The sequence below is a fragment of the Psammomys obesus genome, unplaced genomic scaffold, assembly GCF_907164565.1.
Source record: "Psammomys obesus unplaced genomic scaffold, mPsaObe1.curated_primary_1811, whole genome shotgun sequence".
Lineage (NCBI taxonomy): Eukaryota > Metazoa > Chordata > Mammalia > Rodentia > Muridae > Psammomys > Psammomys obesus.
This window is the reverse complement of record NW_026596166.1, coordinates 797,188-824,975: the sequence shown is the minus strand read 5'-3', so window position 1 is coordinate 824,975 and position 27,788 is coordinate 797,188. Positions and strand designations below refer to the sequence as shown.

Here is a 27,788-nt window from a genome sequence, read left to right as displayed (position 1 = left end):
TTCGCCCCAGCCGCCGGTTGCGCTTCCCGCGCCTCTCTCCACTCGGCTGGCTGCGACGCGCCCCGACGGCGGCGCCCACCGCTTCCCGCCGTCCTCCCTCCCTGTCCCTTCCCGTCCCACGAAGGGGGTGGGCTCGGCCGGGACAGCGCCTCCTCCGAGACACGATGTTCGCATCCAAGTCCAACTCCGTGTCGCCATCGCCGTCCCTGGAGCAGGCCGACGCGGACGCGCTGGACATCAGCACTAAAGTGCAGCTCTACGGGGTTCTGTGGAAGCGGCCGTTCGCGAGGTCGTCCGCCAAGTGGTCCCGGCGGTGAGTGAGTCCCCGTTTCCCGTGAGGGAGCCCGGGGCCTCAGGACCCCTCCCACTCTCCTAGTCACCGCCCCGCTTCAGCCTTCAACGGCGACCCTGGCCCGCCCAGCCAGTTTCTCTCCACGTTGTCCCCAACCTGCAAGATGCGACTTTAATTGGTCGCAGCCGGAGCTAGAATGGAATCACCGGCCAGCAGGTGCCGGGAAGTCTCTGTGGGGGGAGAACTGAGTTCCGAGTCCCAAGTGTAAGGCTTCATGAGGGATAGAGACTGAGGTTGAGTTGGGCCAGACTCCGCAGAAAGAGAGGCCCTGTGTCCAAGCAGGGATTCTCCAGAGACCTCCACAGCCAATTCCATCCCTTCCTCGAGGCTTTCGATGGAGACAGGCTCCACTCTCCTCTCTCCATCCACCCACCCTCAGCCTTTCACAGCATTTGAGCAAGGCCGACCCCTAGCCGTTCAGAAACACTCAGGAGAGAGAGAACCGCAAGAAGCTGGGTTGCCAACCCCTCCAGCTGCGCCTTCTGGTGATATATGTGTATCACTAAGGATGGAACGGGGGGGGGGGGGGGGGGGGGGGGGGGGGCCGGCCGGGGGGGGGGGGGGGGGGGGGGGGGGGTAGGTTGGTCCTGCCCAAAGGATTGATGTTTGAGGAGTGTTGGGGAGAGCCAGAGCCAGAGCAACCCTGGCCCCATTCTCAGCACCAGGCTCTCCACTCTCCGTTCCCAACTCCAAATCAAGGTCCCAGAGGCCAACAGGGCTCTCTATGTACACATGTCCATGACAGGTGTTGGGAGAAGAGGAATTCCCAGACCGGGGCTTGCAGGAGCCTCACGAAACTGGTCACAGGTCAGTGGGTCATTTTCAGTCCAGCTCTCTTCAAGACAACTAAGATTTCCTGCTGGTGTCTAGAAGACTCAGACTTTGTCCTGGCCCCTTCCTGGCAGGTCTGACTGCTCTTCCCATCCCACGCCAGGAGTCTGAATGCCTTAGATGTTCTCAAGACCGCAGGTCACGTGCATGTCGTATTGGTTAGTTCTGATGCTCAATTTTGGTGAATAATTTATATTCCGCTGGTAAGACCTCAGAACAAATGGAGATGTGGATGGGGACTGCGCGTTTTACACAGCCGATTTCGTACACTTTTATTACTTCTGCCTGATTTCTCTCGGGGATTTAATGGGATACAGGCCCCCCTGGGTCCCTCCCAAGTTTTTCTCTGATGCTTTAAGTGAAGGCCCTGAGCGCTGTGGAGGTTATGTGAGAGGCTGCACTGTCTGAACTGCAGCCATTGAGGGCCAGGAGTATCCTGTCATTGCTGTGGTGCTTGGGGGGAGGAGGGGCTATTATAGGCTATGGCAGAATATCCTGAGAGAAGGCAGGCAGTCTTCCCTCTCCATCAGGTCTGACTGTCCCAGGAATTCCTCTGTGTCTTCTTTTAAGACTTCCTGGCCGGCATTTTCAGCTGATTGCATCTAGTATGTGTTAGGTGGCTTGGACCCTGGGCTGAGTCTCCTGGCTCCCTTTTTTGCTGTGGGTACAGGCTCCTGAAAACACAATTGATTTGGGGCTGATAGCTCTGGGCACTTGGGGTTGGGGCTCTGAGAGTCTCCATCAGCAGTCCCCACAGCCACCCAAACCAAACCAGTCCAAGTCAAAACAGTATATCTGTGCCAAGTCAGTTCTGTGCTTTGAAAGGGACTGTCACCTCTGACCCCTTCAGGAGCTGTCCCTGTACAAACACTCTCCCTCCTCTGCGTCTCAGAAAATAGTTAACATCTTATCTGCCAGCTCTAGACCTTTGTGTATGTTCCCTCCTCTGAGAGAATGCCTCCCCATCCTCCACCCCCAGCACACATGATTTTCCCTTGAGTCAGCAACAGCCAGTCAGAAAGTCAGAGAGTCCAGAGGAGGCGTGATGCTCAGCCCAGCCTCACCCAGTAGGGCCTCTGGGCCGCATTTTCCCATTTGTGAGGGGCAGTGGCTGGACCCCAGCTAATTAGCAACCACAGGAAGGCTTGGGACAGGGCGGCCAATAGCCACCCGCTGCTGCAGAGCCTTGCCATTAGGGGAATCGATGCTCTAGCGGGCAGCTGAGGGGAAGAGGCCTGGAAAGGCTCCATGCTGCATAAATAACCACTGGGCAGGATGGAACCGGCTGTGGCTGGCTGAGCTCTTCTCCTCAGGCTCTGTCTTATGAGGAGCTTCCAGGACCCCACCACCACTACCACCTGCACCTCCACCTTGGCCAAACAGCAGTGGGAATTTGTCCTCATGGTTAGTTTACTCTCCTGTGGGCACAAGGAGGGAAGGGAATCAGAAGTGTTCATCAACAGAGAAAAGAATTCTAGAGGGGTCTGAGGGTAAACTGATCACAGTCCTCTTCTTCCTCTGGGAGGAGCATAAAGGCAAATGCAAAAACCTGGGTGGCTTTGGGGTGGTGGTGGTGCACACCTTTAAACCACTACCCAGGAGGCAGAGGCATGCAGATCTCTGAGTTTGAAACCAGCCTGGTCTACAGAGTGAGTTCCAGGACAGCCAGGGATATACAGAGCAACCATGTCTTGAAAAACAAAAAACAAAAACAAAACAAACAAACAAAAAACCTGAGTGGCTCTGAACAGGAGGAGGCATGGCCTTGGCTTTGGCCAGGGTCAGCAAGGGGTAGGTAGATGGGATTGCCCTTCTGAGACCACCAATGAGCCATCCAGGACTCAGCTCACTCTGTTCTCTCTCTGGGAACCCATACTCTCCACACCCATCCATCCATAGGTAGGTTCCCGCAGCCCTCTTGAGAGTGAGATAACTTTGGCTCCAAGATCAAATCCCATCGAAGTTCAAATCCTGCATCTTGTCCCCACTAATCCCCAGGTGTCCTGCTGCCGAGCGTTGTGTAACTTAGGTGGAACTTGGCTCATCCCTCAGTCTCCTTACCCCCAACCCAGCCTTCTCTAGTCTCTCACACATGGTCTTTTCGGGCAGAGTAAGCTCCACTTAAGGGAAAGCGTGACAACATAGAGGCTTAGGGACATCTCATCTCTTGGAAGGGCGAGTTCCTTCAGATGGACTCTTTGCTCTGTTTTCTGAAGCCTGTTTTATTTAACACTGTTTTTTTTTTTCTTCCAGTTTTTGTATTCTGATTTTTTTAGGTTTAGTTTCTTTTCTAAAATTCACATCTCTGTGTGTGTGCCTGCTTGTTTGCATGTATGCCATGTGCATGTAACGCCACGTCCTTGGTCCAAACTCATACATGCTCCTGAGTCCCTTTCTCCACTGCACTTACCCATCATGCCTCTTCCTTTCTGCCCTACAGGATGTCCTCAACTTCAAAGTTCTCTCCCCCTGGTCTACACCCCCGAACACTGAAGAGCTCAGCAGACGGAACCGCTGCTGGTGGCTCTGTTTGTTGAGATTTTGCTTATTTTTATTTTATGTATATAGGTGTTCTGCCTGTATATCATTTGCAAGCAGTGGGGACTGGATTGCCCAGATCTGGAGTTACAGATGGTAGTGAGTGACATGCGGGTGCTGGGAACTGAACCCAGTTCTTCTGGAAGAGTAGCCAGTACCCTTTACCACTGAGCCATCTTTTCAGACCCAGGCTGGTCCTTCTTTAACAAGACCTGCCTGGTGTATATTGCATCTGTGCTTTGAAGATTTTCCTCTGCCTCCCCTGGGTGTCTCATGCGACCAGAGTTTACCATTAAGCCCTGGCTGGGACCTTATTATACTCAGAGCACAGGGCGGAGGGAAGCCGCAATACAAAAAGCCTACCCGTGTCCATCCTGACACTCAGGCCAAAATTCAAGCCATGGTGTCATGAGATTAAGGTCACCCTGACCTGGTCTAACTATTCAGCATGCCCTGCTGATTTTTACCTTTTGCTAACTGGGGTTCACTGTTTGCCCAGCTGGCAACCTCCTCAAGGCTACCCCTCTTATTCTAAAACCACAGGTTGGGCTCTGGATACTTGTTTGATATCTGTGCAAGGTGGGCGTGGGGAGACTCTCAGCTCCTGTTCACAGACTCATGCTCTCTCCTGCCTCCATACCCTGGCCACGCCTTTAGTGCTTATCTTCGAGTAACACCAGACATATTTTGATAACCTTGAGCACATGAGCACACTGTTCTCTACATATGTTTTTCTCTAACTGGCGACATCTCTTCTCCCTCTTCCCAGGCTAAGACATATCCCCCCCCCCCCCAGACAAGGTTTCTCTGTGTAGCCTTGGCTGTCCTGGACTCCCTTTGTAGACCAGGCTGGCCTCGAACTCACAGAGATCCGCCTGCCCATGCCTCACTGAGTGCTGGGATTACAGGCGTGTGCCACCATGCCTGGCTGCATTGCTTATTCTTTCAAACCCTGAGCAGTTGTGACCTCCTCTCAGAACTTGGTCAGACCCTAGGCCATTCATCTCGTCTGTGGCCACAATTCTGTTATTCACACAAACTTACCTTGTTGCCATGTAGCCAGTTACTTTGTCGCCACTGTGTATCCGCCAGGCACTGTAACATTGCCGAGCACTCTGCTATGTTATAATGTCTCAGTAATGTGTTCTGGTGCTTCACAGCATCTTCCGGGTGCTTTCCATGTTGCTGTGTGTCCCTGGGGCCTGACAGTGTCACCCTCTCTCCTAGCGCTTTACATTTTTAGCTTCCCCATCTCCCTGCTGTGTCATCTGGGGCATATTATTTCAATTCTCTGCATTCCACTTTCCTCGCCTACTTTAGATAAGCAGTGAATGCATTACTACACAAATTGCTATTGCTCAAACAGGCCTGGTACAAAGAAGGGACTTGATAAACATTAGCTATTTTAAAATTATTTCTTTGCACAGGCTCTCTCCTACATTTATCTCTTAAGCTCCCTGAGGGCAGGGACTCCTCAAGCTGGCATGGCTCAGCACAGGACCTGACTAGGCCAAGTCGCTGCCTCCTTGACAGCTCTCTTACCTGAGCCAAGTGGGAACTGCAGCCATTCTCCGGCGTACAGCTCAAGGGAGACAGACATTGGGAAACAGAGCTGAGGACAGCTAGCAATAAGCACGCAGGCAGCTGAAAATCTGGGCATCATTAGAAAGAGTTCACCATTTGCTAATTGCTCAATCTCCCTGTGGTTCAGTTTCCTTACCAGTGTACTAAGAAAAAATGAGACAAACAAACAAACAACAACAACAACAAAACCATCCATCACTTAAGTAAGTCATCACTTAAATTAGTCATTTAAATATGGTAGCGTTAATAGTCAAAGTATAGCGGGTGTCGTGGTGCATGCCTTTAATCCCAGCAGGTGGATCTTTGTGAGTTCAGGGCCAGCCTGGTTTACAAAGCAAGTTCTAGGACAGCCAGGCTGTTACACAGAGAAAGCCTGTCTCAAAGAACTAACTAACTAAAAACAAACAAAACACAAAAACAAAAACCCACTATATATAGCAAAGGGCATACCTTGCTGCCATCTGAATGTTCTTTAGGTGGAAATACCAGAGCGGGAGGATGTGGCTCGTAGGTAAGGCTGCTTGTCTAGCATGCATGAAGCCCTAAGTTCAATTGTCAGCACTCCATAAACCTGGCGTGGTGACTTATGCTTATCATCTCTGCACTCAGGAGGTGCAGGCAGAAAGGTCAGAGGTTCAAGATCAGCATCAGCTGTATAGGGAGTTTATAGGCCACCTGAGGCACTACCTTAAAATACTAAATTAATAATAATAATAATAATAATAATAATAATAATAATAATACCAGAGAAAGGAGTGGAGGCAGCCAGTACTGGTATGAAATGTTTACCTTGCACTTACTCCAGGCTCCATGATCCAGGAGGGCTAAAAGCAAAAGCTGACAGTAAAGCTTCTCCAAGGACAGATGCTGTCCCTAGACAGGAGGACGTGGCTGGGACATGTGTTTAGAAGGCAGGAAGCCACCAGGTGGGCTGCAGCTGTGTTCTCTTCAGTAGCTGCTGTGTGAGCACAAATGGGAAGCCGGGCAGGGTGGCTACAGAGATGCTGACCTTGACAGTAAGGAGTAACAGTAACCGGGATAATAATGAACATTTCCTGCGTGTTCACTAGGAGCTAAGTCTTTATGTGATCAGACCCTTTCCCTCCCAGGCATGAGAAGAAAAGGCCATTAACCATCATCCTCAAGTTTCACACAAGGGGCCTGAGGCCTCAGAATACCTTGCCCCAACACTGCTCTTCAGTATGTCTCTCCAACCTTAGCCATTACAACTTGTGCCTCTACCCTGGCTGTGTGTCTTGAGCCAGGACAGCAGCCCCGTGAGCCATAGAGGGAGCAGGAGGAGGGCCTGGTGGTCCTGGGTTCCAATCCTCCTCCTGCAGTTATAAATTAACTTCCTCTCTAAGCCTGTCTTTCCTCACCTGAGAAAGAAAGGGAGCGAAAGGCCCCGCCTCCAGCGTTGTTCTGAGGAGCAGGTTGTCTCATCCCCACATAACTTGCCTCCCAGAAGCTCACACATGAAAATGGTGCCTGTGACCGGCCCTTGCACTCACTGCCAGCTCAACTCTGCAGGACCCAAAGGAGGTTGTCCCAGCCTTGCATACCGAACATGCAGCATCTAGAACATGGGGACTTTGGAGGAAGGTCCGAGAAAAGGAGTGCCTTTCTATGCAGTCTTACATAGACTGGCAAGGGCCCCAGCAGCCGAGTAGAAGCTAAAAGGCATCGGCAAAAGCAGCTACTACCAAGGCGGCTTGATAAGCAAAGGTCTTGTCAGACAAACCATGGTGGGTAGGGGCTCACCCTCCACCTCCAGGTCTGTACCAGGTATGGCTCACGTGGCAGTCCGTGGTGCTCCTCAGCCTGCTGAGAGTGTGGCCGCCATGGAACAAAGGCTTCTGGGAGTGTCTCGTCTGCCTTTCTGGGCTTGCGTTAGGAGGGGAGGACATCGGGGGACTCTCCATGCCTCTACCCACCCTACCCATCTCTTACCCCCCAGATGTGTGGCGACAGCTTTTAGCAGCTTCCCCTGCCCGTGCCAGGACAATCGGCTTCCCATGCAGCAGCCAGGGCTAGCCTTTTACAATGTAAGTCAGGTGGCGTCACCCCCGCCCACAGCCCTCCCATGGCCCTCTTACTCTAAACCACCAAGTGGTTTCAGCAGTTCATGCCACCTCTCCCTCCATTTCTCCTCAGAGAGCGCACAGGAGTACCTGCCTGGGAGAGTAACAAGGGCGTTAAATGCAGTAACAGAAGCAACTGCGTGGACTCGGGGTGGGCTGGGGTGGTGAGGGCTCAGTGAACGTGAGCGCTGCCATTTATTGCTCTCACAGCGCCCCTGCAGCCTAGGGGTTATGCTCCCACTTCCTCCACTTCAGCCTTCCGGTTCCTTTTAGAACCAACCCAGGACCTTGGTGCCCCTGGGCCCTGTGTCTGAGGTACCTTGCTTCAAATATTCCCTTCTCTTGCTCTTTTTGATATAGGGGCCTCTATGTAGCTCAGGCTGACCTCAGACTCGTAGCCCTTGTATCTCAGCCTCTGGCATGCTGGGATTAGAGGCATGTGCCGCTAGCAATTCCTCCTGCCCCCCCCTCTTTTTAAGATAGTCTCATATGGTGAGGGCTGGCTTTGAACTCACTGCGTAGCTGAGGATGACTTTGAACTTCTTATTCTCTTGTTTTTACTTCCTGTTTGGGGTTATAGGTGTGTGCTACAATGCCTAGTTTTTATGGTGTTAAGAGACTGCTTTGTGCGTGCTAGGGCAGCACGCTACCAACAAGTACCCCCCACCCGCCAACCCCGGGTTCCTCTTTATAAAAGCCACAGCTCCATTAGATCATGCTCCTGCCTAATTATTAGCTCACCGAACCATAGTGACCTCCTAAAAATCCTGGGTCCGGATACAGTCCCTCTGCAGGTAGGGACATATGTAGGGGTTCGTGAGGCTCTGTCGTGGGGGCGGGGAGGCAGCTCTGTTCTGCTTGCCTGTCTTTCCTGCTGAGGGACCTTACCAGACCATGTGACATCCAAGCCCATCCTGGGTCCTTCACACCCAGGCTAGGTTATCCCTACGGTCTCACTCAGTCCGCAGGGCCACCTCTTAATGTAGGTGCCATCACTTCTGTGCTACAAAGAGACTGAAGCTCAGGGAGCTGAGTGTCCGTGAGTTCAAGACCAGCCTGAGCAACATAGCAAGACACACCTCCCCAGCCCATCTCAAAAGAGAGGCGGGGCGGTAAAAGACAAAGCTGAGCTTCATTTCCTTCGGGAGAAGGAGGAGTGGCTGCAGCCATCCAGGCTGCCCCTCCACTCTGTCCCAGAGCAGCCGTGGTGGCAGGGAAGGAAGATCATGCAGCTGGGAGACCTGCAGGGTTCCTCTGACTTCTTGCTGCCACCAACATCTTTGCAAGCTCCTCCCAAGCAGGACCAAGGAGCGGTTTAATAACAGGCTCTTGGGGTGGTTCTGCAGTTTTGGTTGTCATGGTATGGTGCAAATGCTCTTGCCGCCAGTGTGGTTTCACCGAGTGCTAAGCAGGTGAGTGAGTCACACTGTGGGCCATTGTGGGCAGCACGTGGCTGCTCCAAAGGTGCCCCCGGACACACCACTCAAGAACTCCAGATCCCTCCAACACCTTTTCAGGTCACCTCACAGCAGTGTCCCTGGAGGAGGAAGAACTCTAGTGGCTTTGAGCCTCAGGGGCCTGATTGGGCTCCCCCTGGAGCACACTTGGTTTTTTTTAAAGCTTCAGCTGCTAGTTCTGTAAGAGTTCCCCAGGCAGGACATGGAGTCTACCTGTTGGCATAGAGACTTGCCTCCCAGGACCCAGAAAGTACCATGGCCACTTGGATCCCAACTTAGACTTGAGCCCCAGAAAGGAAGTCTGAGACAAACAAGAATGCAGGTATCACCAGGGGGTATCAGGACGGCAGACCTCAGCAGTTGACATCAATTCCATCTGGTTTCACCAAAATGCCCATCTGGAATCAATCTGTCGCCTCCTCCGTCCACACCTGGAAGAGCTCCCAAGTGACCTTGCCCTTGGAGCTGATAGTTCAGAGGATAAAGGGACCAGAGGAGAAAGACAACAGGCTCCTGCTGTGCTGAAGAGGGCAGTCTGAGAAGCCAATCACGATCAAGGGCCCTGTCCTCCACTACCTGCACAGGAGGCCCCCTGAGACCTCTAGCATGCAGTGTGAGCTGGTGTCCCCAGGGGCCCCCCAGGGTGCTGCTGACCCGCCAGGTCTCACCATTTTTTCACGCCTCCTCCACAGGTTCTTCATCATCAAAGAGAGCTTTCTGCTTTACTACTCTGAGAGTGAGAAAAAGAACTTTGAAACCAATAAATACTTCAATATACATCCTAAGGTGAGGAAGCTCCTTTTCAGGACCACAGCAAGGGAGGGCCCTCTGGGGACATTTGGGGATGGTAGGGAACTCTTGGAGAACAACAGGTCCTCTCAGGACTCAAGACACCTTTTCCAGCCTCCCTCCACCTGCTGAGTCCTTCCCTCCACAAGCACACACATTTCCTGAGTTGCAGAACCTGCCCCAGCTCTTATTCTTCTTTCCGGAAGTCAGTCCTAGCCTTAGTGGCATAATCCTGGGATGTGTTCCAGCCTGAGGCCCTTGGCAAAGCCCTTGGCTTGCTCCAGAAGGCTCTTGGGACTCTTAAGTGATGTGAGCTGGATAGGGTGGGAGCTGCCTACTCTGCTTTCTTCCTCAGGGTGTCATCCCCCTAGGCGGCTGCCTGGTGGAGGCCAGAGAAGAGCCCAGCATGCCCTATGCCATGAAGATCTCCCATCAGGACTTCCATGTGCGTGGGGACCCTCCCCTAGCCTCTGGGAACAGCCCTGTGACGTCTAGCCTGAGAGAGCCACCAAGGCCCAGGCCTGTGGAGGGTGGGGTGGGAGGAGAAGAAATCGCCTACTCTTCCTTTGGATGGGTACCACTCATTCTGGCTCCTCTTCCCTGCAGGGGAATGTCTTGTTGGCTGCTGAGTCTGAGTTTGAGCAGACACAATGGCTTGAGATGCTGCAGGAGTCTGGGAAGGTGTAAGTGTCTGCCAGCAGGGCATCTGAGGGACCAGGATGAAGGGGGGGAGGCCAGCATGGGCTAGGCTGGGCCTGCCCACCTGCTTCTCTGCTGGGCAGGGCTGTGGGAGGAGACAACTCAGGCTGTTGAGCATCTGTGAGGGTCCCCGGAGTGGTGAGTTTGGGAAGGTGTCTGCAGTGACAGGTGGGCAGGCGCGGGCAGCGTTTACCTCCAATTCTTGGGAGTGGGTGGAGGACCTCAGTACCTCTTTCCCTCCCCAGACCTGCACTTAGCCTTAGCAAGGTCCAGAGATGTTGTTTACAAATCACAGTGCGGGTCACAGAAACCACCTGACCCACACAACCTGTGCCCCCCCCCCTCAAGCCAGGACATACTTCTAACCCAACCAATAATGCAGCGTACCCAGACTTGCACCTGGGTGGAAGGCATGCCGTGATGTAGAAGGCTGCTAGGGAGGCAGTCCCTTCCCTCCTCTCTGAGTGCTCTTGGCTCTGTCCCCGTGGCCCACTTTGCAACCTCAGCCTCCAGTTACTGTAACTGATCAATGCTGGTGGCGTGCCCAGAGCACTGGGTGCCAGAGGGAGCTGAGATTCTGCAGAGCGGAGGACAAGGCTCACGCAGCAAATGTGCACTCTCCTTCTCGCCCAGGCCTCCCTCCTGGTTTAACTGTTCATATTTCTCACCTCCTCTCCACTCTCCTCTCTGCCTTTTCCTCCCCAGGACGTGGAAAAATGCCCAGCTAGGAGAAGCTATGATCAAAAGCCTGGAAGCGCAGGGCCTACAGCTGGCCAAGGAGAAGCAGGAATATTTAGGTTGGTGACAGGGGTGAGCTAGAACCCGGAGTTTTCTGATGTGGCATGTGGGGACCTGAGTGACAGCCAGGGAGGGACCTGGTGAAAATGGAATGGGGGAGGGGTGTCTCTCTGGGACTCTGAAGGACGCTTGGCACCATAAAGCTTTATGTTGTGATAAATGTCCTTTTTGACCAGGGAGCTAGAGGTAGGAAAGACTAGTGGCCAGGACCATGGTTTTAGTCCTGTCATCTACTTATCTGTTGTCCACCACTCAGTCTCTATATGCCTCAGTTTCTCCTCCTTAAAGAAGAGACCAAAATGACCTCAGGTGTTAGAGGTGGGTGGAGATCAGCTTAAAGGGAAGCCCCTGGGTACGTGTATGTGTCAGGTCTTGAGTTGATGGATCTAGAAATAGAAAAAAATATTTTCCTGCTTGAGCCCCAGGTCCTGCAGCTAGCCTCTCCTTTCCTCACACTTTGAACCTAGCTTCAAGGCAGACCCCAAACCCCAGTTGTCCACTAAATGCGCTCTGATTGGGAGAGAAGATGGGTTGATCCCCTTCCCGGGAGCTTGCTGGGACATCTGAGGCCCTGGCTCCTCTCTGCCTGCTCTAGGCACCTTTCCCTTGCCAGGAATATGCCCACCCCCATTAACCAGGCACTAGTTCTGGTAGTAGGAGATTGTAGAGAATAGAGGCTGAGAAGACCCACCTGAGCCGCCATGCTCAAGTCCTCTGTGGATCTATGAGTGCACAAAACAGGGAAGGTGACCTAAAAGGCAGCTTGGGCCAGTGAGACAGTGTCGGTTCAACAGAGCAGGACCCAGCCCTCTGGCTAGGAGTGCAGACCTCATCCCTGGAAGATGGCACATGAGACAGAGGCCACCTAAGGCGACTGCCCCCAGGACGCCTGAGCTGTTTTCAGTGAGTGTGTGCTTCCTTTGGCAGACAAGTTGATGGAAGAGACAGAAGAACTGTGCCTTCAGAGGGAGCAGAGAGAGGTAAGCACAGAGGGTGGCCACAGAGAAAAACTCTGCTCCCCCGCCCCCACGGCTGCATTCGGGGATGATGTTGGTGTGTGTGTGTGTGTGTGTGTGCACACTTAAGAAAGAGAGAGAGAATCCAGAAACTTGCCTGAGAAACTTCAGAAGGGATGGAGCCATGAGGCCACTGAAAGACAGTGTTTTCACCTTGCTATAGCATCTTGGTGGGAAGCATAGTTCTGTGAACCCTCAGGAAAAGAATGAGCGAGCAGGTCTCAGAGATAAATCCTTTTAAGCGTTTCATAAGTGACTTGCTGAGACCCACAGGAGCTTGCAACGTCCTCAGTTATCCGTGGTGGGGGGTTTCTGGTACGTAAGAGTGACAAGGTTTGAGGACCTCAGAGATTTCTTTACTCAGTTGACATCAACCATACAAGCCCTGTGGAGGCTCAGCAGAGGCTGAAAGGAGCCTGAAGGCCAAGGGGACTCTTGTTTCATCTGAGCCATTGACGTCAACTTCATTCCCACATCTGAGGGGCAGGGCAGGTGGTAGGCCGAGGGAAGCCTGAAGCCAGACTGCTTGTGGTTGTATTGGACCTTAGCCCTTCTAACTGGATGATCCCCGACAAGTTACTTAACCTCTCTGAAGGTCAATGTTCTCACCCAAAACTCAAGGAAAATAATAAGCTCACCCTTTTAGGAATGTTATAAAGATTAAGCAAGACGTTACGGCAAGAGCATTTGGCACGCCGTGTGTGCAAGGTGACCTTAGTACCTAGCTATTTCTCTTAGCATTATGCTCATTATTGACCCACACAATCCACTTCCTTTAGCCTCGTCACCTTTCACTGTCCTCTCTCAGGCCAGCTACCGGGCTGAGGCCATCAGCTGTACCTCAATGGCCGGCTGCAACTTGTCTCAGGAACTCAGCTCCTTCCCCACCACCCCTCAAGAAACACATGTCCCCCTCAGGCCCCAAACCCTCCAAGTCCTGGCACAGCACCCAGGCTTACACCCTCAGGCTTCACATGAGAGACGGTATCCATGGAAGGAGTCACGGCTGAGATGACGTGATCCCTGCAGCTTTACCTTATGGCTTCATCTCAAACCACTAGGGCAATCTGCTTCTGTTCTTCCAAATTTTTGCCTCCTGTGCTCGTTTAGTCAACACGAAGAACTGCATTAAAGGTTCACAGCACCAGGAAGGTGGAGAGCCACTGCTTCAGAGTCTTTTCATTGATTACAAATAAAAGAAAAAAAAAAAAGATTGAAGATTTTAATTCGGAGACGGGAGGTTGAAGTTGGGGTGGGTTGAGCATCTTTGAAAAGCATTTTCATGGGCATGAGCGTTTTGCCTAAGTGCATGTCTGTGCACCACATGTGGGCCTGGTGCCCAGGCAGATGGGGGCGTAGGACCCTCCAGACTAGCCTCATCTTAGTGCAGTGCCTCTTTTCCCCCAAAGCTTGAGCCCTAAGGCCTCCACACTCATGACTAGATCCCATTAGAATTTGGGCTTTTTCTCCATTGCATCCTGTGCATTTGGAAGTGAGACCCGCTATATTGTCAGAAACCTTAAGGACAGATGATCTGGGAGGCCTGGCATGGGCTGGAGTGGGAGACACAGCCCCCAATGGGGAGAGGAGACTTAGCCAACAGAGGTTGAATCTGGGGCAGCAATTGGCCCGAGGAAAATTTAGACACACTATCTAGGTCTTAGCTTGGAAATTAGGGCAGAAGAGACCCAGGGCACACAGGCCTCAGTTAATGCCATGGCACTGAAGTGGGACGCTGGCAGCTACAGGGCGCAAGGAAGGTGCAGGCCCAGCTGTTGATGGGACGGATGCTGCTTGGAGCAGGCAGTGGGAAGGGAACTACAGCAGGTTCAAGCTCCCTGTCAGTGATGTGTTGAGAAGCAGAGCCCAGACTCTGCAGGCACGACCAGACTGAGTCACTTTGCCTCAGGGTTTCTCTCCTTTAGTTTGCTCACCCATAGGGTATGTGTATTGTCCCCGTGCCTTCTCCATCCTAGTCTAGACCAGAAATGGGTGGAGGGTTTGGGGCCACATAGAAAGATTACTGTATCCCAGAGACAGGATGGTTCTTATAATGATGTGTGAGGTTTTGGGGGGACAGCCTGACCAATAGGGAGCCTCAGAATCTGCAGCCAGCGCCCTGGCTGGCTGATGATGTGGATGCCATTGGATTCCTCTGGACTTCAGGTTCTTTATTCATAATACCCAATACAAGTAACAGCTGCCTCTCCTTTTTCTGGGTTGCCGAGAGGCGAAATGGACTAGAGTTCTAGTCTAGTAACTACAGTGTGTGATGGTGTAGCCATGACATTTTTCATGTGTCAGAAAGAGCGTGCGACTCTGAGGGCCTGAGCCGAGAATGCAGAGATTGCTGCTTGGACATCTTTGCTAGGGCTGTTGAGCTTTACTCTTAGCACATTCCCTGTATCTTGACAAATGTAAAATGCCACTAATTCACCCTTTGTGACATCCCAAAGAATAGTTTCAGTGCCTTAAAAAGCCGGTATTCCGTGTATTCATCTCTCCCATCATTTAACCTCAGCAACCACTGAACTTCTGAGGGTCTCCAAAGCTTGCATTTCCCAGGATGTTGTGGAGTTAGAATCATAAGCCACAGAGACCTTTCAGAGCAGAGTCCTTTACTTAGTAAGGTGTATTTAAGTGTCCAATGTGCCTTTGTGTGGCTTGGACACTGATTTCTTTTCATAGTTGGATCAGCCTCAATTTATCTGTTTTCTTGCTGAAGGACCTTTGGATTGTTCCAAGTTTTGGCAATTATGAATGAAGATACTATAGATGTGGGTTTTTTTTTTGTTTTTGTTTTTGTTTTTGTTTTTGGTGGGGGTGGGGGTGGGGGTGCCTGGAGAGATGGCTCAGAGGTTAAGAACACTGTCTGTTTTTCCAGGGATCCTGAATTCAATTCCCAGCAACCTCATGGTGGCTCATAACCATTTATAGTGAAATCTGGTGCCCTCCCCTGGTAGTCAGGCACACATGCAGGCAAATTGCTGTATAAATAATTTTTTAAGTTTTTTTGTGGGGACAGGTGCTGTCAGTTCACTTGAATAAATAACAAGGGATGTTATATTTTTTAGACGTATGACTCAATATTTAATTGGGGGGGCACTCTTGAAATCACCTCTCTGACTTGTGTTATTCAGAAAGGTATTGTTGAATCTCCAATCACTTTGTGGATTTTCTTGCTATTTTGTTAATCAGTTTCTATATAATTAAGAGCAAACATTAAAAGATTTCCAGTCTTTTAAATTTGTTAAGGTGTGTCTCTTCCTGCAAAGTCTAACCTGTATTGGTGAATGGTGTATGTAAGCTTGGGAATAATGTGAAATATGCTATCATTGAATGGTGTGGTTTATTGATCCTAGTCAGTCTGATCTACCATGACAAACTCAGGCCAACTGGCTGAGCAATTCACTTTCCAGAGTTCCGGAGACTAGAAAATTCAGGATCAAGTTGTCAGAAAGGCAGGTTTTATCCTAAGGTCTCTTCCATTGGTATAGGCAGCTGCCGGCTCATGATATACTCTGTGTCCTCTCCTGTCCACACTTAGGAAGAGATGAAGAGCAAGCTCCCTGGTGTATTTGGAAGCTTTTCTCAGCAAAGACTTTTTTTTAAATAAAAAAAAAAAAAACATTTGTTTATTTTATGTACATCAGTGTTTTGCCTGTATGAGGGTGTTGCATCCCTTGAAACTGGAGTTGTAGACTGAGCTGCCATGTGGGTGCTGGGAATTGAACCCCGGTCCTCTGGAAGAACAAGCAGCCAGTTGGCTCTTAACTGCTGAGCCATGTCTCCGCACCCTGCAAAAACATCCTTTATACTTTCATAGTATGGCTTCGTTGTTTTGCTTTGGATCTTATTTGCTTGCTTGCTTTCTGAAGCAGACTGATATGTAGCGTAAGCCTTGATCTTCCTTCTTCCCGAGTTCTGCAATTACAAGAGCACACCATCAGGCTTGGCCGTTGTCCAAATGTCTTGTGTTTTGAGTCTTGCTGTGTGTGTGTGTGTGTGAAATTTCCCATCTTGCTACATATTTTAGTCATCTATTTTTACATATCTTTTTTTCCATTAAAGTCTTTAGCCTATAACCCACAGATGGTTTTATTTTGTTGTTGTTGTTTTTAATTCCTGGTCTGACAATTTTAACACTCCTGCCATCTGACTCTGGATTCTGACAATCTCTTCAGACTGTACATTATACCTTGTTTTGAGACAGAGATAGTACTATGTAGACCAGGCTCATGGATTTGCCTGTCTCTACCTTCTGAGTGCCAAGATTAAAAGCATGCACCACCATGCCTGGCCTGGAAGGCACTTGGTTAAGCACTTACTACATTACAAGCAGTTTGTGTGAGTGAGCTTGTGCAAGCCTCCTGGTAACTCTACAGTTAGTACTGGAACTCCCTCTCTCCTTTCTGCTCTCCATCTTAAGGCTGTCCACACTACAATCCTTAACTTCATTTTGCTATTTATGGGCAAACGACTCCGAGGGCGAACCTCTATTCTCTTCTTTCTGTTGCTCCCATCCTCTAATACCCAACAGTGAGGGCACATCTTGTCTGAGGGCTGGCTGTCTTCTCACATACCCATCTCAGGGGATGTCCCACCCAAGGCTCGTGCAGGTCAGGAACTTGGGGGCCGTGCTTCACCCTGTCCTCTCTCCTTTCCCCTCTTTCCCACCCTACTCCCAAGCCCAGCTGGCACCAGGCTTTGGCCCAATTAGTGCTGTCACCTCCTGCCTTGGCTCCTTAAACTCCTTTCCCCCACACTGCAGCCAACTCAGTGTTTAAGGGGAGACTAAATCCTGCTGGCGGCCAGCATCCTTCTGCTCTCGGATCTTTTGCTGCTGCGGCAGTGAAGGTGCACGTGGGCAATCTCAGCACTCAGTAGGGCTATGCCCGGAAGACTGTGAACTTGAGGCCAGACTGAGGTAGGTGGCACATTCAATGTGAGACTCCAAGCAACTGACCAACTGGCAAAAAGTTCTTTGCTTCTTGTTCAAGAAAAACAAACAAACAAACAAACAAACAAACAAACCACCACCACCACCACCACCACAAGATCCTCACCTAAGCCAGAAGCCCTGCATGACTATGGTGTCTCCTTTGTCAGCCTCCCTGCTTCTCTGACCCCAGCCTCTTGCCCATCATCTTTGCTCTCATGTCTCAGGTGGGCATGACTTGGTTCTTCTAGGCAACAGGTTTCTGCAGGGGTTTTGTATGTACAGTTCCTTCGCCTGGAGTGCTCTTTCCCCTTTCTTCCTTTTATTTATTGTTTGCTTGGTGATTTCCTGTGCTGGGGGCCTAACCCAAGGCTTTGTACTTATTAGGTAAGCCACTGAGCTAAATCTCGTATCCATTTATCTATTCACCTTTGCCTTTTAGTTCAAGAATCAACTGATTGCTCTTCTTCCCACTGCCACCCAGCTTGACCTGAACTGGGTTCCTGTCCTGCAGGATGTGGATCTTGTTTTTTAGCACTCTCTGATGTACCTGGTGGTTTTAGTGATGCCAGATTCCTGCCTTTGATCCAAAATCCTGCTCTGGGTTTCTTAGTAGCTTCACCAGACTGTAGGCTCCACAAGAACAGCTTCAGATCCTCCGTGCAGAGCCCAGCAGGTGTCTGGAACATACTATGCACTTGGTAAATAGATGTAGCGTGAAGGAATAGAACTATAAGAAAAAAACATCTCCCTGAGCTATTTCCTGGAATGGCACTGAACCTGTAAATGACTTGCAAAGAATCCTCCCTGTATTAAGTCTTCCCTGTCAGGGGCCCCTGTTGCTGCATTCCTTTCATGAGTATAATTAGTTTTATTGAGGACAAGAAATCATGGTCTGTGAAGCATGGCAAACAAGATGTGTTTAGCTGGGAGGATAAGAAACTTGGGAACAGGATGTTTTTGTTTTGTTTTGTTTTTTAAAAAAGAAATACTTGAAGGGAAAAGGAATTAGTCTTGTTGATGGCCCAAGAAGAAGTAGATTTGGTGAGGGAACTTGGGAGGGAGGCAGATTGGGGTGGAAGTGGAAGTAGTGGAGAAGATGGCACGCTTGCTTCTCCCAGTGCGTTACAGCAACCTGGAATGACCAGGTGCTGGCTGCTGCCCTTGGTCCGGCTGGTCTTCTGTTTGGCTCAGCACTGCCTTCTATCTCTGATCTTGTGGTCTGGGGATCCACAGGTCTCAGGGGCTCAGAGAGAATCCTGGAAGAAAGCGTGGTGATAAAGACCACCAGTGAGGCAGCTACTGAAGGGAGGGAAAATTTAAACAAGGGTAAGGGTGGCTCAAGGGACTGGGAAAGGAGTGGAGCCTTGCTCTTGGGTGCCTGTGAAGATTTCCACAGAATCTTCTTCCACCATTCACCAATTCTTTATAGCTGTGGCTTTCAGAGAGTGAGACCCAGAGCTGGCGGTGGGGGTGCGGTGGGGTGTGTTTTTTGCAGGTTGGTCAAAGCTGAAACAGGTTTTCTGATTTTCTACCTTAAGAGTCACTCAAGCCAAACCTGACCACCTGTTGGTAGAAACTCATTAGGGGGTTTAAGCATCCCACAAAGACTGAACTTTTTTTTAAAGTTGCTTTAGCCCTGGAGGGGTCTGGTTTATGGCAGTCAGTCTCCTGGTCCTTCAAGGCAGCAGCAAATGCTTCGTTGGGCATAGCTAGTCATTGACACAAGCAGAAACTTCTTATCACATAGGTTTGGGCCCACTGACTGGAGAAGCAAGGCTGAGTTTTTTCCGTTGCCCTGCTGTGTTCAAAGTTACTTTCCCTTTTGGGTTCTTCGAGGCACTGCCTTGTTGGCATAGTTTTAAAAATCTCTTATTTACATTTCTTTTATCTTTTTCTCCCTACTCCACCCAAATCCCTTCCAACATCCCAACACCAGGTAGGAGAGAGAAAGGGTTAGCAGGAAAAAGGGCACAGTTCTCTTTCTTAGCTGCTTCCTGCTGGTTAGGATCGTCAGGTTCCTTGGAGACAGTCCATGCTCGTTTCAGATTTCCAACTTCTTGTCTCACAACAGCAACCAGGAGCAGCAAGGGGGAAGCAGGAGCAGCCTTGTTCTTTCTCAGAGCTTCTCACTCTCTGGACTCTGGCATTTATTCTCTCTCCAGAGTCCTCAGATTTAAAGCATCTGCAGCTGGCAAAGAGCTCCTCTCAGAGCCAGCATGAGGCAGATAGTCTGCTGCTGTGGACCATCTGAATCAGTCCACATCCCACACCTGGGACCAAAATAAAACCATGTTTCTATCCACAACACTGCTGGTGCATGAGGAGCTTGAATGCTAAGAAAGGAGCGTCTCCGTTTCAGACAGGGACTGACAATTCAACAAAAGCTATTCCAGCAAGTGAAGGAGGTGGTTGTAAGCTGCAGTGCCAGGAAGCTTTCCGGGGGAGGGAGGAAGCAGGGCTGTGGGGTGGAGTCCTCTACTGAGTCCTGGATGATCACGTCTGAAACAGAAGCCTTGGGACCCGTGAAAGCCACCCTGGGGCTCAGGTCCTTGTGGCTAGGAAGGCCTATGGGCCTCTCAACAGCTCTTGCTGACAAACTGACAGCTGACAAACACCTCCAGAGAAGGACAGGTCCAGTTTGTTGACTCTAGAGCCAGAGAGGCTGTCAACACCAGCAACATCTGGAGTATTAAAGCAGAGTTTCATACTTCTTTTTTTAGGGCCTCAAGTTGTCTTCCGTTATTAGGGTATGGGGTATGTGCAATTTTAATTTTATTTATATTTTGTTTATACAAGGCATGTCAGATATAAATATATATAGGCTAGGTCACGGCTTCTGTAGCAACCCAAAGCCCTCATAATGTCATGGCTTTTCACAGCACAAATGTGCTTTCTCACACTGCTGTTCAGGCTGGCTTGGAGCACTGTTTCATATGTCTTCATTCCTGGGGATCCAGGCTGAGGGGGTTCCCTACCCATTCCAGGGAGGCAGGGATCATAGCCCCTCACAACCAATGGACTGTAGCTATGGATGTGCCCAGAAACATCAGAACACCAGGGAGCAGTCCAGGCGATGAGCACATTGGGCAAACTGAGGCAGTTTGTGCCAGCAAAGATTAGATGAGAAGGAAGTAACTCACGTGGGCAAGAAACTTAGGAGTAGGAACTGAACCCAGACTTTTTCCTCTCTCTATTTTATTCCCTCTCTGCATCTCTTCAATGGCAACATCACCCTCCACAGGCAGTGCTGCTCCCTGTCAAGGACACCATTGTACTTAAGAACAACCCCCCCCCCCCCCCGTCAGGTAACTAGAGAGTAGTTTAGAACTGGAGAGTGAAAAGCAGTTGCAGAAACAATGTTCCCACAACATAGAATGTGGGAGGGACAAAACAGTTGACACAAAACTACTGTGATGAGCCAGTCTTGGTGAAGCAGATTCCCTAATACCACCTGCTACTGACACAGGGAAGATCCGGTTCCTGGCCTAGAGGCTTGCTGGGAAACATTCAGGCAGGCTCCCTTCTCTAAAGGGACTGCTTTGGCTCCCTGGCCTCCTGACACTCCAACTCCCATAGGGCTGAGGAGAGGGAAGCCATCCACCTGCCTCATGCCTTGAGATAAAGGTGGTCTTGATTCCGACTCTCTGTTTGGGGATAGCTTCTCTTCACCACCCTACTTGATGTCATTCTGTATCCTGGAAATACACACTCCATGTTTTTGCTGTTGTTTGTTTGTGTGTTCCATGCTTGAGGCATAGCCACCTCACCTTGGGGTGTTAGTTCCTAGAGCTGCCCTGAACAACAATCAGAATTAGTCCTCTCTACTAGAAGACCCTTGTTGGGAGACTTTCCAACCCTGTCCTTCCTCTTGCTAACAGTTTTCAGGGGCAGGGTTTATCACATTTTTGGGTTAGTTGAGGCCACATGCCCCTGATGGAATCTGGGCCCTTCAGGACTTTCCAATTTGGCCATATGCCCCAGACTGAGCCAAATTCCAGAGGGCCCCCTGGGCTATCGAAAGGAAGTCATCTTCAGCCTGGGGTCTCTCATCCTCAGCCTAGGGGCTCTGTCCTTTCTGTGACTTTCCTCCTGTCTGATTCCCCTCAGGAGCTTGAGCGTCTGAACCAGGTGCTGGAGGCTGAAAAGCAGCAGTTCGAGGAGGTGGTGCAAGAGCTGAGAGTGGAGCAAGAGCAGATCAAGAGGTGGGCCTGGGAGGGACAACAGGGACGGGATGCCCTGGCCCTGGCAGACTGATGTTCACCAGACTTGGGCAGGTTTTTACCAGGAAACCACTTATGGCCTGGTCTTCCCAATGCTCCAGGCCTTGAGTAGACCCAGGAGAATACGGGGGCCTCCTCAGTGGCTCTTTTCTGCTCATTGATAATGATCTCTTGCAATGGCGTGAGCGTGAGACGGGGTGAGTGCAGGCCAGCCTCCCCCACGGAACAAGCCCCTCCTTATCCTTGTGAGAGCCACTTAGCCCAGGTTGCTGGCAACAAGCTGGCCTGGCCTAGAAGTGCGGCCAGCAAAGACTCCAAACATTCTCCGTCTCCCCAGAAGCCCGTTCACATTTTAGTTTTAACGATACACTGGGATCTCCATTATATACGGCTCTGGTTGCCGGTTGTAAGCATTAATTGAATGATAATCTCATGAAGGTATGCCCCCCAACCCAGCTGACTCAGATATAGTCTATGCAGAATCTGGGAACTATGCTGTAGTCGATGGCGTTCTGTGTCATACCACAAAGGCAAACACCGGTAGACACTGAATTAGAAGATAAGCCCCTCCTCCCCCCCCCCCCCCCCCCCCCCCGGCTTCAGGACTTCTATCTGGTTAAGTGACTCCGCCTCATTTGGCCGGGTTTTCATTCAGCCCTGACCTTGCTTTCAGTACCCAGCATTGCAGAGCACCCACGATCCAAGGGCCCTATGGAGTCACAACAGAAACGTGACTGCACACAGAGGTTGGGAAGGGTTCAGCGCGCTGCCATTCCAGCTCTCTGTCCCCGCAGGGAGCTAGAACTCACTGCAAGGTGCCTGAAGGGTGTGGAACAGGAGAAGAAGGAGCTGAGGCATCTCACAGAATCCTTACAGCACACGCTGGAGGTGAGGAGGCTGCTTGCCCAAAGCTGGATGTTTGGGCTCCATAATACTGTATTTTCTCATATGTTTCCCAGGGCAGGAGGATGAGCACGGAGGGGAACTTACCTGAAGGACCTTCCCTGTGCATGGTTGGGAGCTCTAGCTGGCACATGAAACCCAAAACATGGACTGGTTCTTCCCAGAGCCAGAACCGAAATCCCAGCTTGCCCTTGCAACGACCATGGCCTCAGGAAGCTTGCTTTCTGGAGGGCTGGTATTTTTATACCAGCGGCAGGATTGATTAGCGTGGGCGTTGGAATCACCCACCACATCCTTCTGTGGTTCCCTCACTTAGCTGCTCCTGGGTGAAATTAAGCATGAAGGGAAGTCAACTTCCTGGTCACCTTCATCTGATACAAGGAACTGGGCGGGGAGGGGCAAACAGCATGTGTCAAGGACAGAGAACAAACTTCTTAGCACAGCATGCAAGTACAAACCCTCACCTAGCTGTTCCTCCCCTGCTGCCCTTCCACACGCCCCCCCCCCCAAAGCCACCCCAGCCCTTGCTCCAATCACTGAGCTCATATCCCTAAGGAAAAAGCTTTTCATCTCTTCTTTGTCTGGAGAACTATTTGTCTTCAGATCAACTAAAATCTCTTCAGTCCGCCTCTCTTGGTTCTTCTAGGTGGGTATTTGCTCTGCGTTCCTGTGCATTTTGTATACCTGTTACAGGATTAACTCTGGGTTATATTTCCAAAACTGCAAACATCATTTGACCATGTCTCAGCAGCATCCCAAGGTCCAGCACCTGAAGTGAGCTTAGGGCCATACACCTTAGTTGAGTCCATGAGCTGTCATGAAGGCTGCGAGGGCTTTAGTCTCCCTTGAGTGACTGGAGCCATGGTTTGTTTTTCTTCCCCAGTCATGGGGAGTGGTTGCCATGGATATTTTCAACCACGTAATTTCATTGTAGTGTGAAGATCCCAGCTGATAAATACAGAGAATGTCTAAGTGTGCTCTTGCACTGATCCTTTTGGGTTTTCACATGAGTCCAATACGTCTCCTTTCTCCTTGGGGAGCAAGGGCCTCAAAAGGTCACATTGCACTTGGGCCTTGGGACCTAGCTCTGACAGGTACTGTCTCTATTGGAAGTCACATTGAGTTCCTCCTGATCTGTCTGCCTTGATGGAGGAGTAACCTGGCCATTGCTGTAAGAAAGGAGATCTTGGAACGAGACGTGTGAAATGCCCTTCATGAAGGACTGAGGGAGGAGTAGATTGCTCCCTGGAATTGTAAGGAGACCAGAGCAGCCATGCTGGAGAGCTAACCCCTGCTCCTTCCTGCCTCTGTGCCAGGAACTCTCCATAGAGAAGAAGAAAACCCTAGAGATGCTGGAGGAAGATAAGAACCAGCCACAGCCGTTGACCAATCAGAGTGAGCAGCCTCCTGCCAGTGATGATCTCCATAGCAACCTCAGGCAGATCGAAGAGCGGATACAGGAGCTTCTGGCAGAGAAGCTTCTGGCAGAGAAGCGGTGAGGCGCCTAATGGCTGGGTCCTCCAGCAGCTCAGGAGCTGTGGCTACCCTCATGTTAGACAGCTGGACTTGAGTTCTAGCTGTCACTGAGATGAGTCACTTACTTCCTCTCTGCCTATGGCCTGGCTTTCCCAAAGCTGACTTGACCAGCCATAGAGCATCATCAGGTCGTCCGAAAAGTGCCTGTGGCCAGCCAGCAGGTTCCCTTAGCTTCTACCCACCTCACCCATGAAGAAACTGAGCCTCACCGGGGTCGGAGGGTTTCTCTGAGGTCAGAGAAATAGCAATCCTTGAACCTCTAAGCCTAGGGCTCCCAGCACCCCCATACCATCCCTCTCATGACCTAGCTGACTGGACCCGGAAAGGACTCAGCCTTTCTTTAGCCATGTCTCTAGTAGGCGCAACCCCCTTTGTAGATGAGCACCTCATAAACAACCCTTCTCCCTACAGGATGAAGGAGAATGAGGAACGTTCGAGAGCCCTTGAGGAGGAACGGGAGTTCTACTCCAGCCAGTCCCAAGCCCTGCAGAACTCGCTGCAGGAGCTGACTGCAGAGAAGCAGCAGGCCGAGCGGGAGCTCAAGGTGCAGAGCATGCCGGGTGCTTGTGCTCTGGGCCCTCCAAAGGACCGGCGACTCCCACCCCTCCCTGTACTTTACGGTTGCCCTAATCCTCTCTCCCAGTATGTCCAGGCGGCCAGGCTCAGGGATGGGTTTATCCAAAGAGGTGGCAGTCTCTCTATCATGGATGGACAAGCGTTGGGAATTGGGCCGAGCCGAGCCGCCTGGCTCATGGCTGAGGCGTGGAAGCAAGATGTGGAAACATCCATCCATGCCTACTGAGCCCATAATGAGCAGGGGTGCTGGCTATTTTTCCCCATTACTGTGATGAAGTACCTGTCAGAATCAGCCTAAGGAAGGAAGGTTCATGGTTTGAGGGGGATATGGCGGGAGTAGGACGCAGCCGGCAGCATTGCCTGTAGATGATGTTGGTGATTACACACCTTCCCCCCTTTCCTTTTAATTCAGTCCGGGACCCCAACCAGCGGGACAGTGTCACCCACACTCAGGGTGCATCCTCCATCCTCAGTTAAACCTCCCTGAAGGTTAACAGCCTGGAGCGTGTCTCTTAGGTGATCCTAAATCCAGGACAGTTAGCAATGAAAACCATCACAGAAGCCTTCTGGAGAGGTGGAGCCTGCGTCCCGGACTCCTCTCCCCTCTCACTTGTCCCTCTGTGTAGGCTGAGGTGAAGGTGCGCATGGACCTGGAGAGGCGACTTCGGGAGGCAGAGGCGGCCTTGCGGAGCCTGGAACAAGGCCTCAATTCCAAGATCCGGAACAAGGAGAAGGAAGAGAGGATGCGGGCTGACGTGAGCCACCTGAAAAGTAAGGCCTTGCTCCAGGGCCCAGCCCTAGTCCCAGAGCTCAGCCCCACAGACCCAAACCCACTGGAGTCTGGAACAGGCCTGGCATGTATGAGGCGGTTCTTCCTGGAGTTGCTCCTCCAGGGACCTTCCCGTAGGAGTGGAGTCCCTTTGGCAATGCCTCTTTGTGGCACTTGAGCCTGGGGTGAAGGTATGGGAGGAACACCTGGAGTTTTGTCCTCTTTTCGGAAGCTCAGAGCTCTGTTCCCAGCAGGTCATCCCTGTGATGGCTATAGGTTGTAGTCTGAGGGCCAAACTGTGTCACGTAAAGAACAGGCCAACACGTCTCCCACCAGACCGAACCAGTAGTACTTCCTGCCACCAGGGTTCTTCGAGGAGTGCATCCGGAACGCGGAGCTGGAGGCCAAGATGCCAGTCATCATGAAGAACTCCGTGTACATCCATAAGGCGGCCACTCGCCGCATCAAGAGCTGCCGGTTCCACCGCCGCCGGTCCAGCACTTCCTGGAATGACTGTAAGCGCCCATGTGCCAGCACGGGGTCAGATGGCACAGGCTGTTGGTGGCAAAACAGGGAAAGGGCGAGGTTGCGAGCAAGTAGATAAGGCCCGGCAGTATGTCCTTGAATAGGCCTCTACCAGCCTTGGGCAGGAAGGACCAAGTGAAGCTCAGTAGCATGTAGGGCTGGGGTGAGGGAGGAAGCGCGGGGGGGGGGGGGTGTCTCAGCATGGGGGAATGCCATTCATGGGGCAATGGGTCCTTGTCTCCCCAGTGAAGCCATCCCAGTCCTTCATGACCTCCCAACTAGAAGCCAACAACATAGAGGAGCTGAAGGAAGTGGCCAAGCGGCTAAGCCGAGACCAGCGCTTCCGGGAATCCATCTACCACATCATGGCCACCCAGCCTGGGGCCTCTGCGCTCCCCCGGGGTGGAAAGTGATTGGGAACTCCTCCTCTGCCTCCCATCGTTCCTTGGTGGGACAGGAGGAAGGCCGGACTCCCCCTGGCTCCTCTTCATCAGAGCACCACTGGGCGAGGGGTGCCCTCATTTTCAAAGGAAGTGATACCTCCCTCTGCCTCACCTGGAGCCCTGACCTCAGAGGTCAGAAGAGAGTATTGGATCCCCTGGAACTGGAGTTGTGGGTGGTTGTGAGCCGCTATGTGGGCGCAGGGCGTCAGAGCTGGGTCCTCTGGAAGAGAAACAAGTGCTCTTAACCACTGAACTATCTCTCCAGACCTGAGCCCTGACCTTGGGTCTACGCTAGGTGGGATGGGTCCACACCTGGTGGTCATGATGAGGCCTGACTGTGTGTGGTATCTGTTGATCAGGAAGAAATGATGTCTACTCCATGAGGGTAGGCAGGGCCTTGCCCACTGTCAAGGACTGAAAAGCTTCTCTGGTACCCACCATTCCCCTCTGTGACTGCTGCTCAGCCTCTGGTCACATGACACCCTTAGCTTCCTCTTTACTCCTGGTCCTCCAATATATTTGTCGGGGACCTGTACTTATTCCATGTGCTTGGAGAGGGAAGAGCAGGCCCTAAGACACAACCCCAGGGCCACAGCACCCCTTACCTTCTCTGCGGTATCCTACTTCCTGGGGGCTGTCCTGGCTGCCAGCCACCTGGCTTCTCCATCTATAGCATCAGCAACCCACTAGAGGGTACAGGAGAAGTGCGTGATCCCATTTTTTTGTTTTTTTTTCCCAGCCTTGACTGAGAGCTCTTGACCCTCAGGCTTTCCCAAAGTACACAGCCAGACCAGGAGTGAAGGGGCCAGGCCTTTTGTATTAGCCACACTCAGGCGGAGGGCGCTAACAGCCAGACCAGGAGTGAAGGGGCCAGGCCTTTTGTATTATCCACACTCAGGCGGAGGGAGCTATCGCTGCCTCAGGCTCTCCTGCTGTTTTGAGATCCCCAAGGTCCGGCTCCTCCCCAGCTGACTCACCTTGCTGCCTCCTCTTGTAACAGATGTGATGCAGCAGTTAAGAGTGCTCGCCTCCCTTGCAGAGGACCCAGACTTGCTTCCCAGTGCCCACAGGGCAGCTCACAACCATCTGTAACTTCATTTGCCAGGAACCCAACACCCTCTTCCGACCCCCACAGGCACTGGGCACTCACATGGTGCATGTACATACAAGCAGACAAAAACATTCATACACATAAAATAAATCTTAAAAAAAAAATAGTTTGAAAGGGGCTGGGTGCTAAGACATCGGTAAAATAAAGCCATCCGTTTTCTGTTCAGATGACTGAAGGGTTCTGAAGGAGAGACCTTTGCCAAGGTCTGGGCTTCGCTGTTCTCAGTGGTCCCTTCTTAGGTTGTGGTCTCGGGTGCGGTGCTTTGGAATCAGTGCGCCTGTGTGTAAAATACAAAGCTCTGAATGTGTATAAACCTGCATAAACCTGAGGCTTGTCTCTAAAGAATGTACGTGGAGTGGACTTTGAAATGAAGATTTATCAAACCAAGATTCCTGGTTTTGTTTTTAAAAGAATTAGTAGCTTGCTCTCGGAGAGAATTTCAAATGCATTTGGTTCTCCCGGTCGAACTATTAACCAGAAAGAAAAGTATTGCTGTAAGAGAACACCTGCAAGAATGTATTGTGTCTTATTTGTTCATCCAAGGTCTTAGATGGCCCAGGCTGGCCTTGAACTCAATGCGTAAGGGTGACCTACTTCTGCCTCGAGAGGTCTTCAAGC

At 51.3% G+C, this 27,788-nt stretch overlaps 1 protein-coding gene across 1 annotated transcript; it reads left to right on the top strand.

The window, feature by feature from the left end:
* On the top strand, window positions 1-27,549 carry Plekhd1 (pleckstrin homology and coiled-coil domain containing D1). The gene is made up of 13 exons (XM_055595413.1): window positions 1-313; window positions 9,536-9,629; window positions 9,988-10,077; window positions 10,239-10,315; window positions 11,037-11,128; window positions 12,057-12,109; window positions 21,195-21,289; window positions 22,102-22,195; window positions 23,527-23,705; window positions 24,158-24,290; window positions 24,949-25,093; window positions 25,457-25,606; window positions 25,863-27,549. The coding sequence occupies exons 1-13, from the start codon at window positions 165-167 to the stop codon at window positions 26,027-26,029; spliced, it is 1,518 nt and encodes a 505-aa protein (XP_055451388.1). The 5' UTR covers window positions 1-164; the 3' UTR covers window positions 26,030-27,549.
* Window positions 27,550-27,788: the final 239 nt, after the last annotated feature.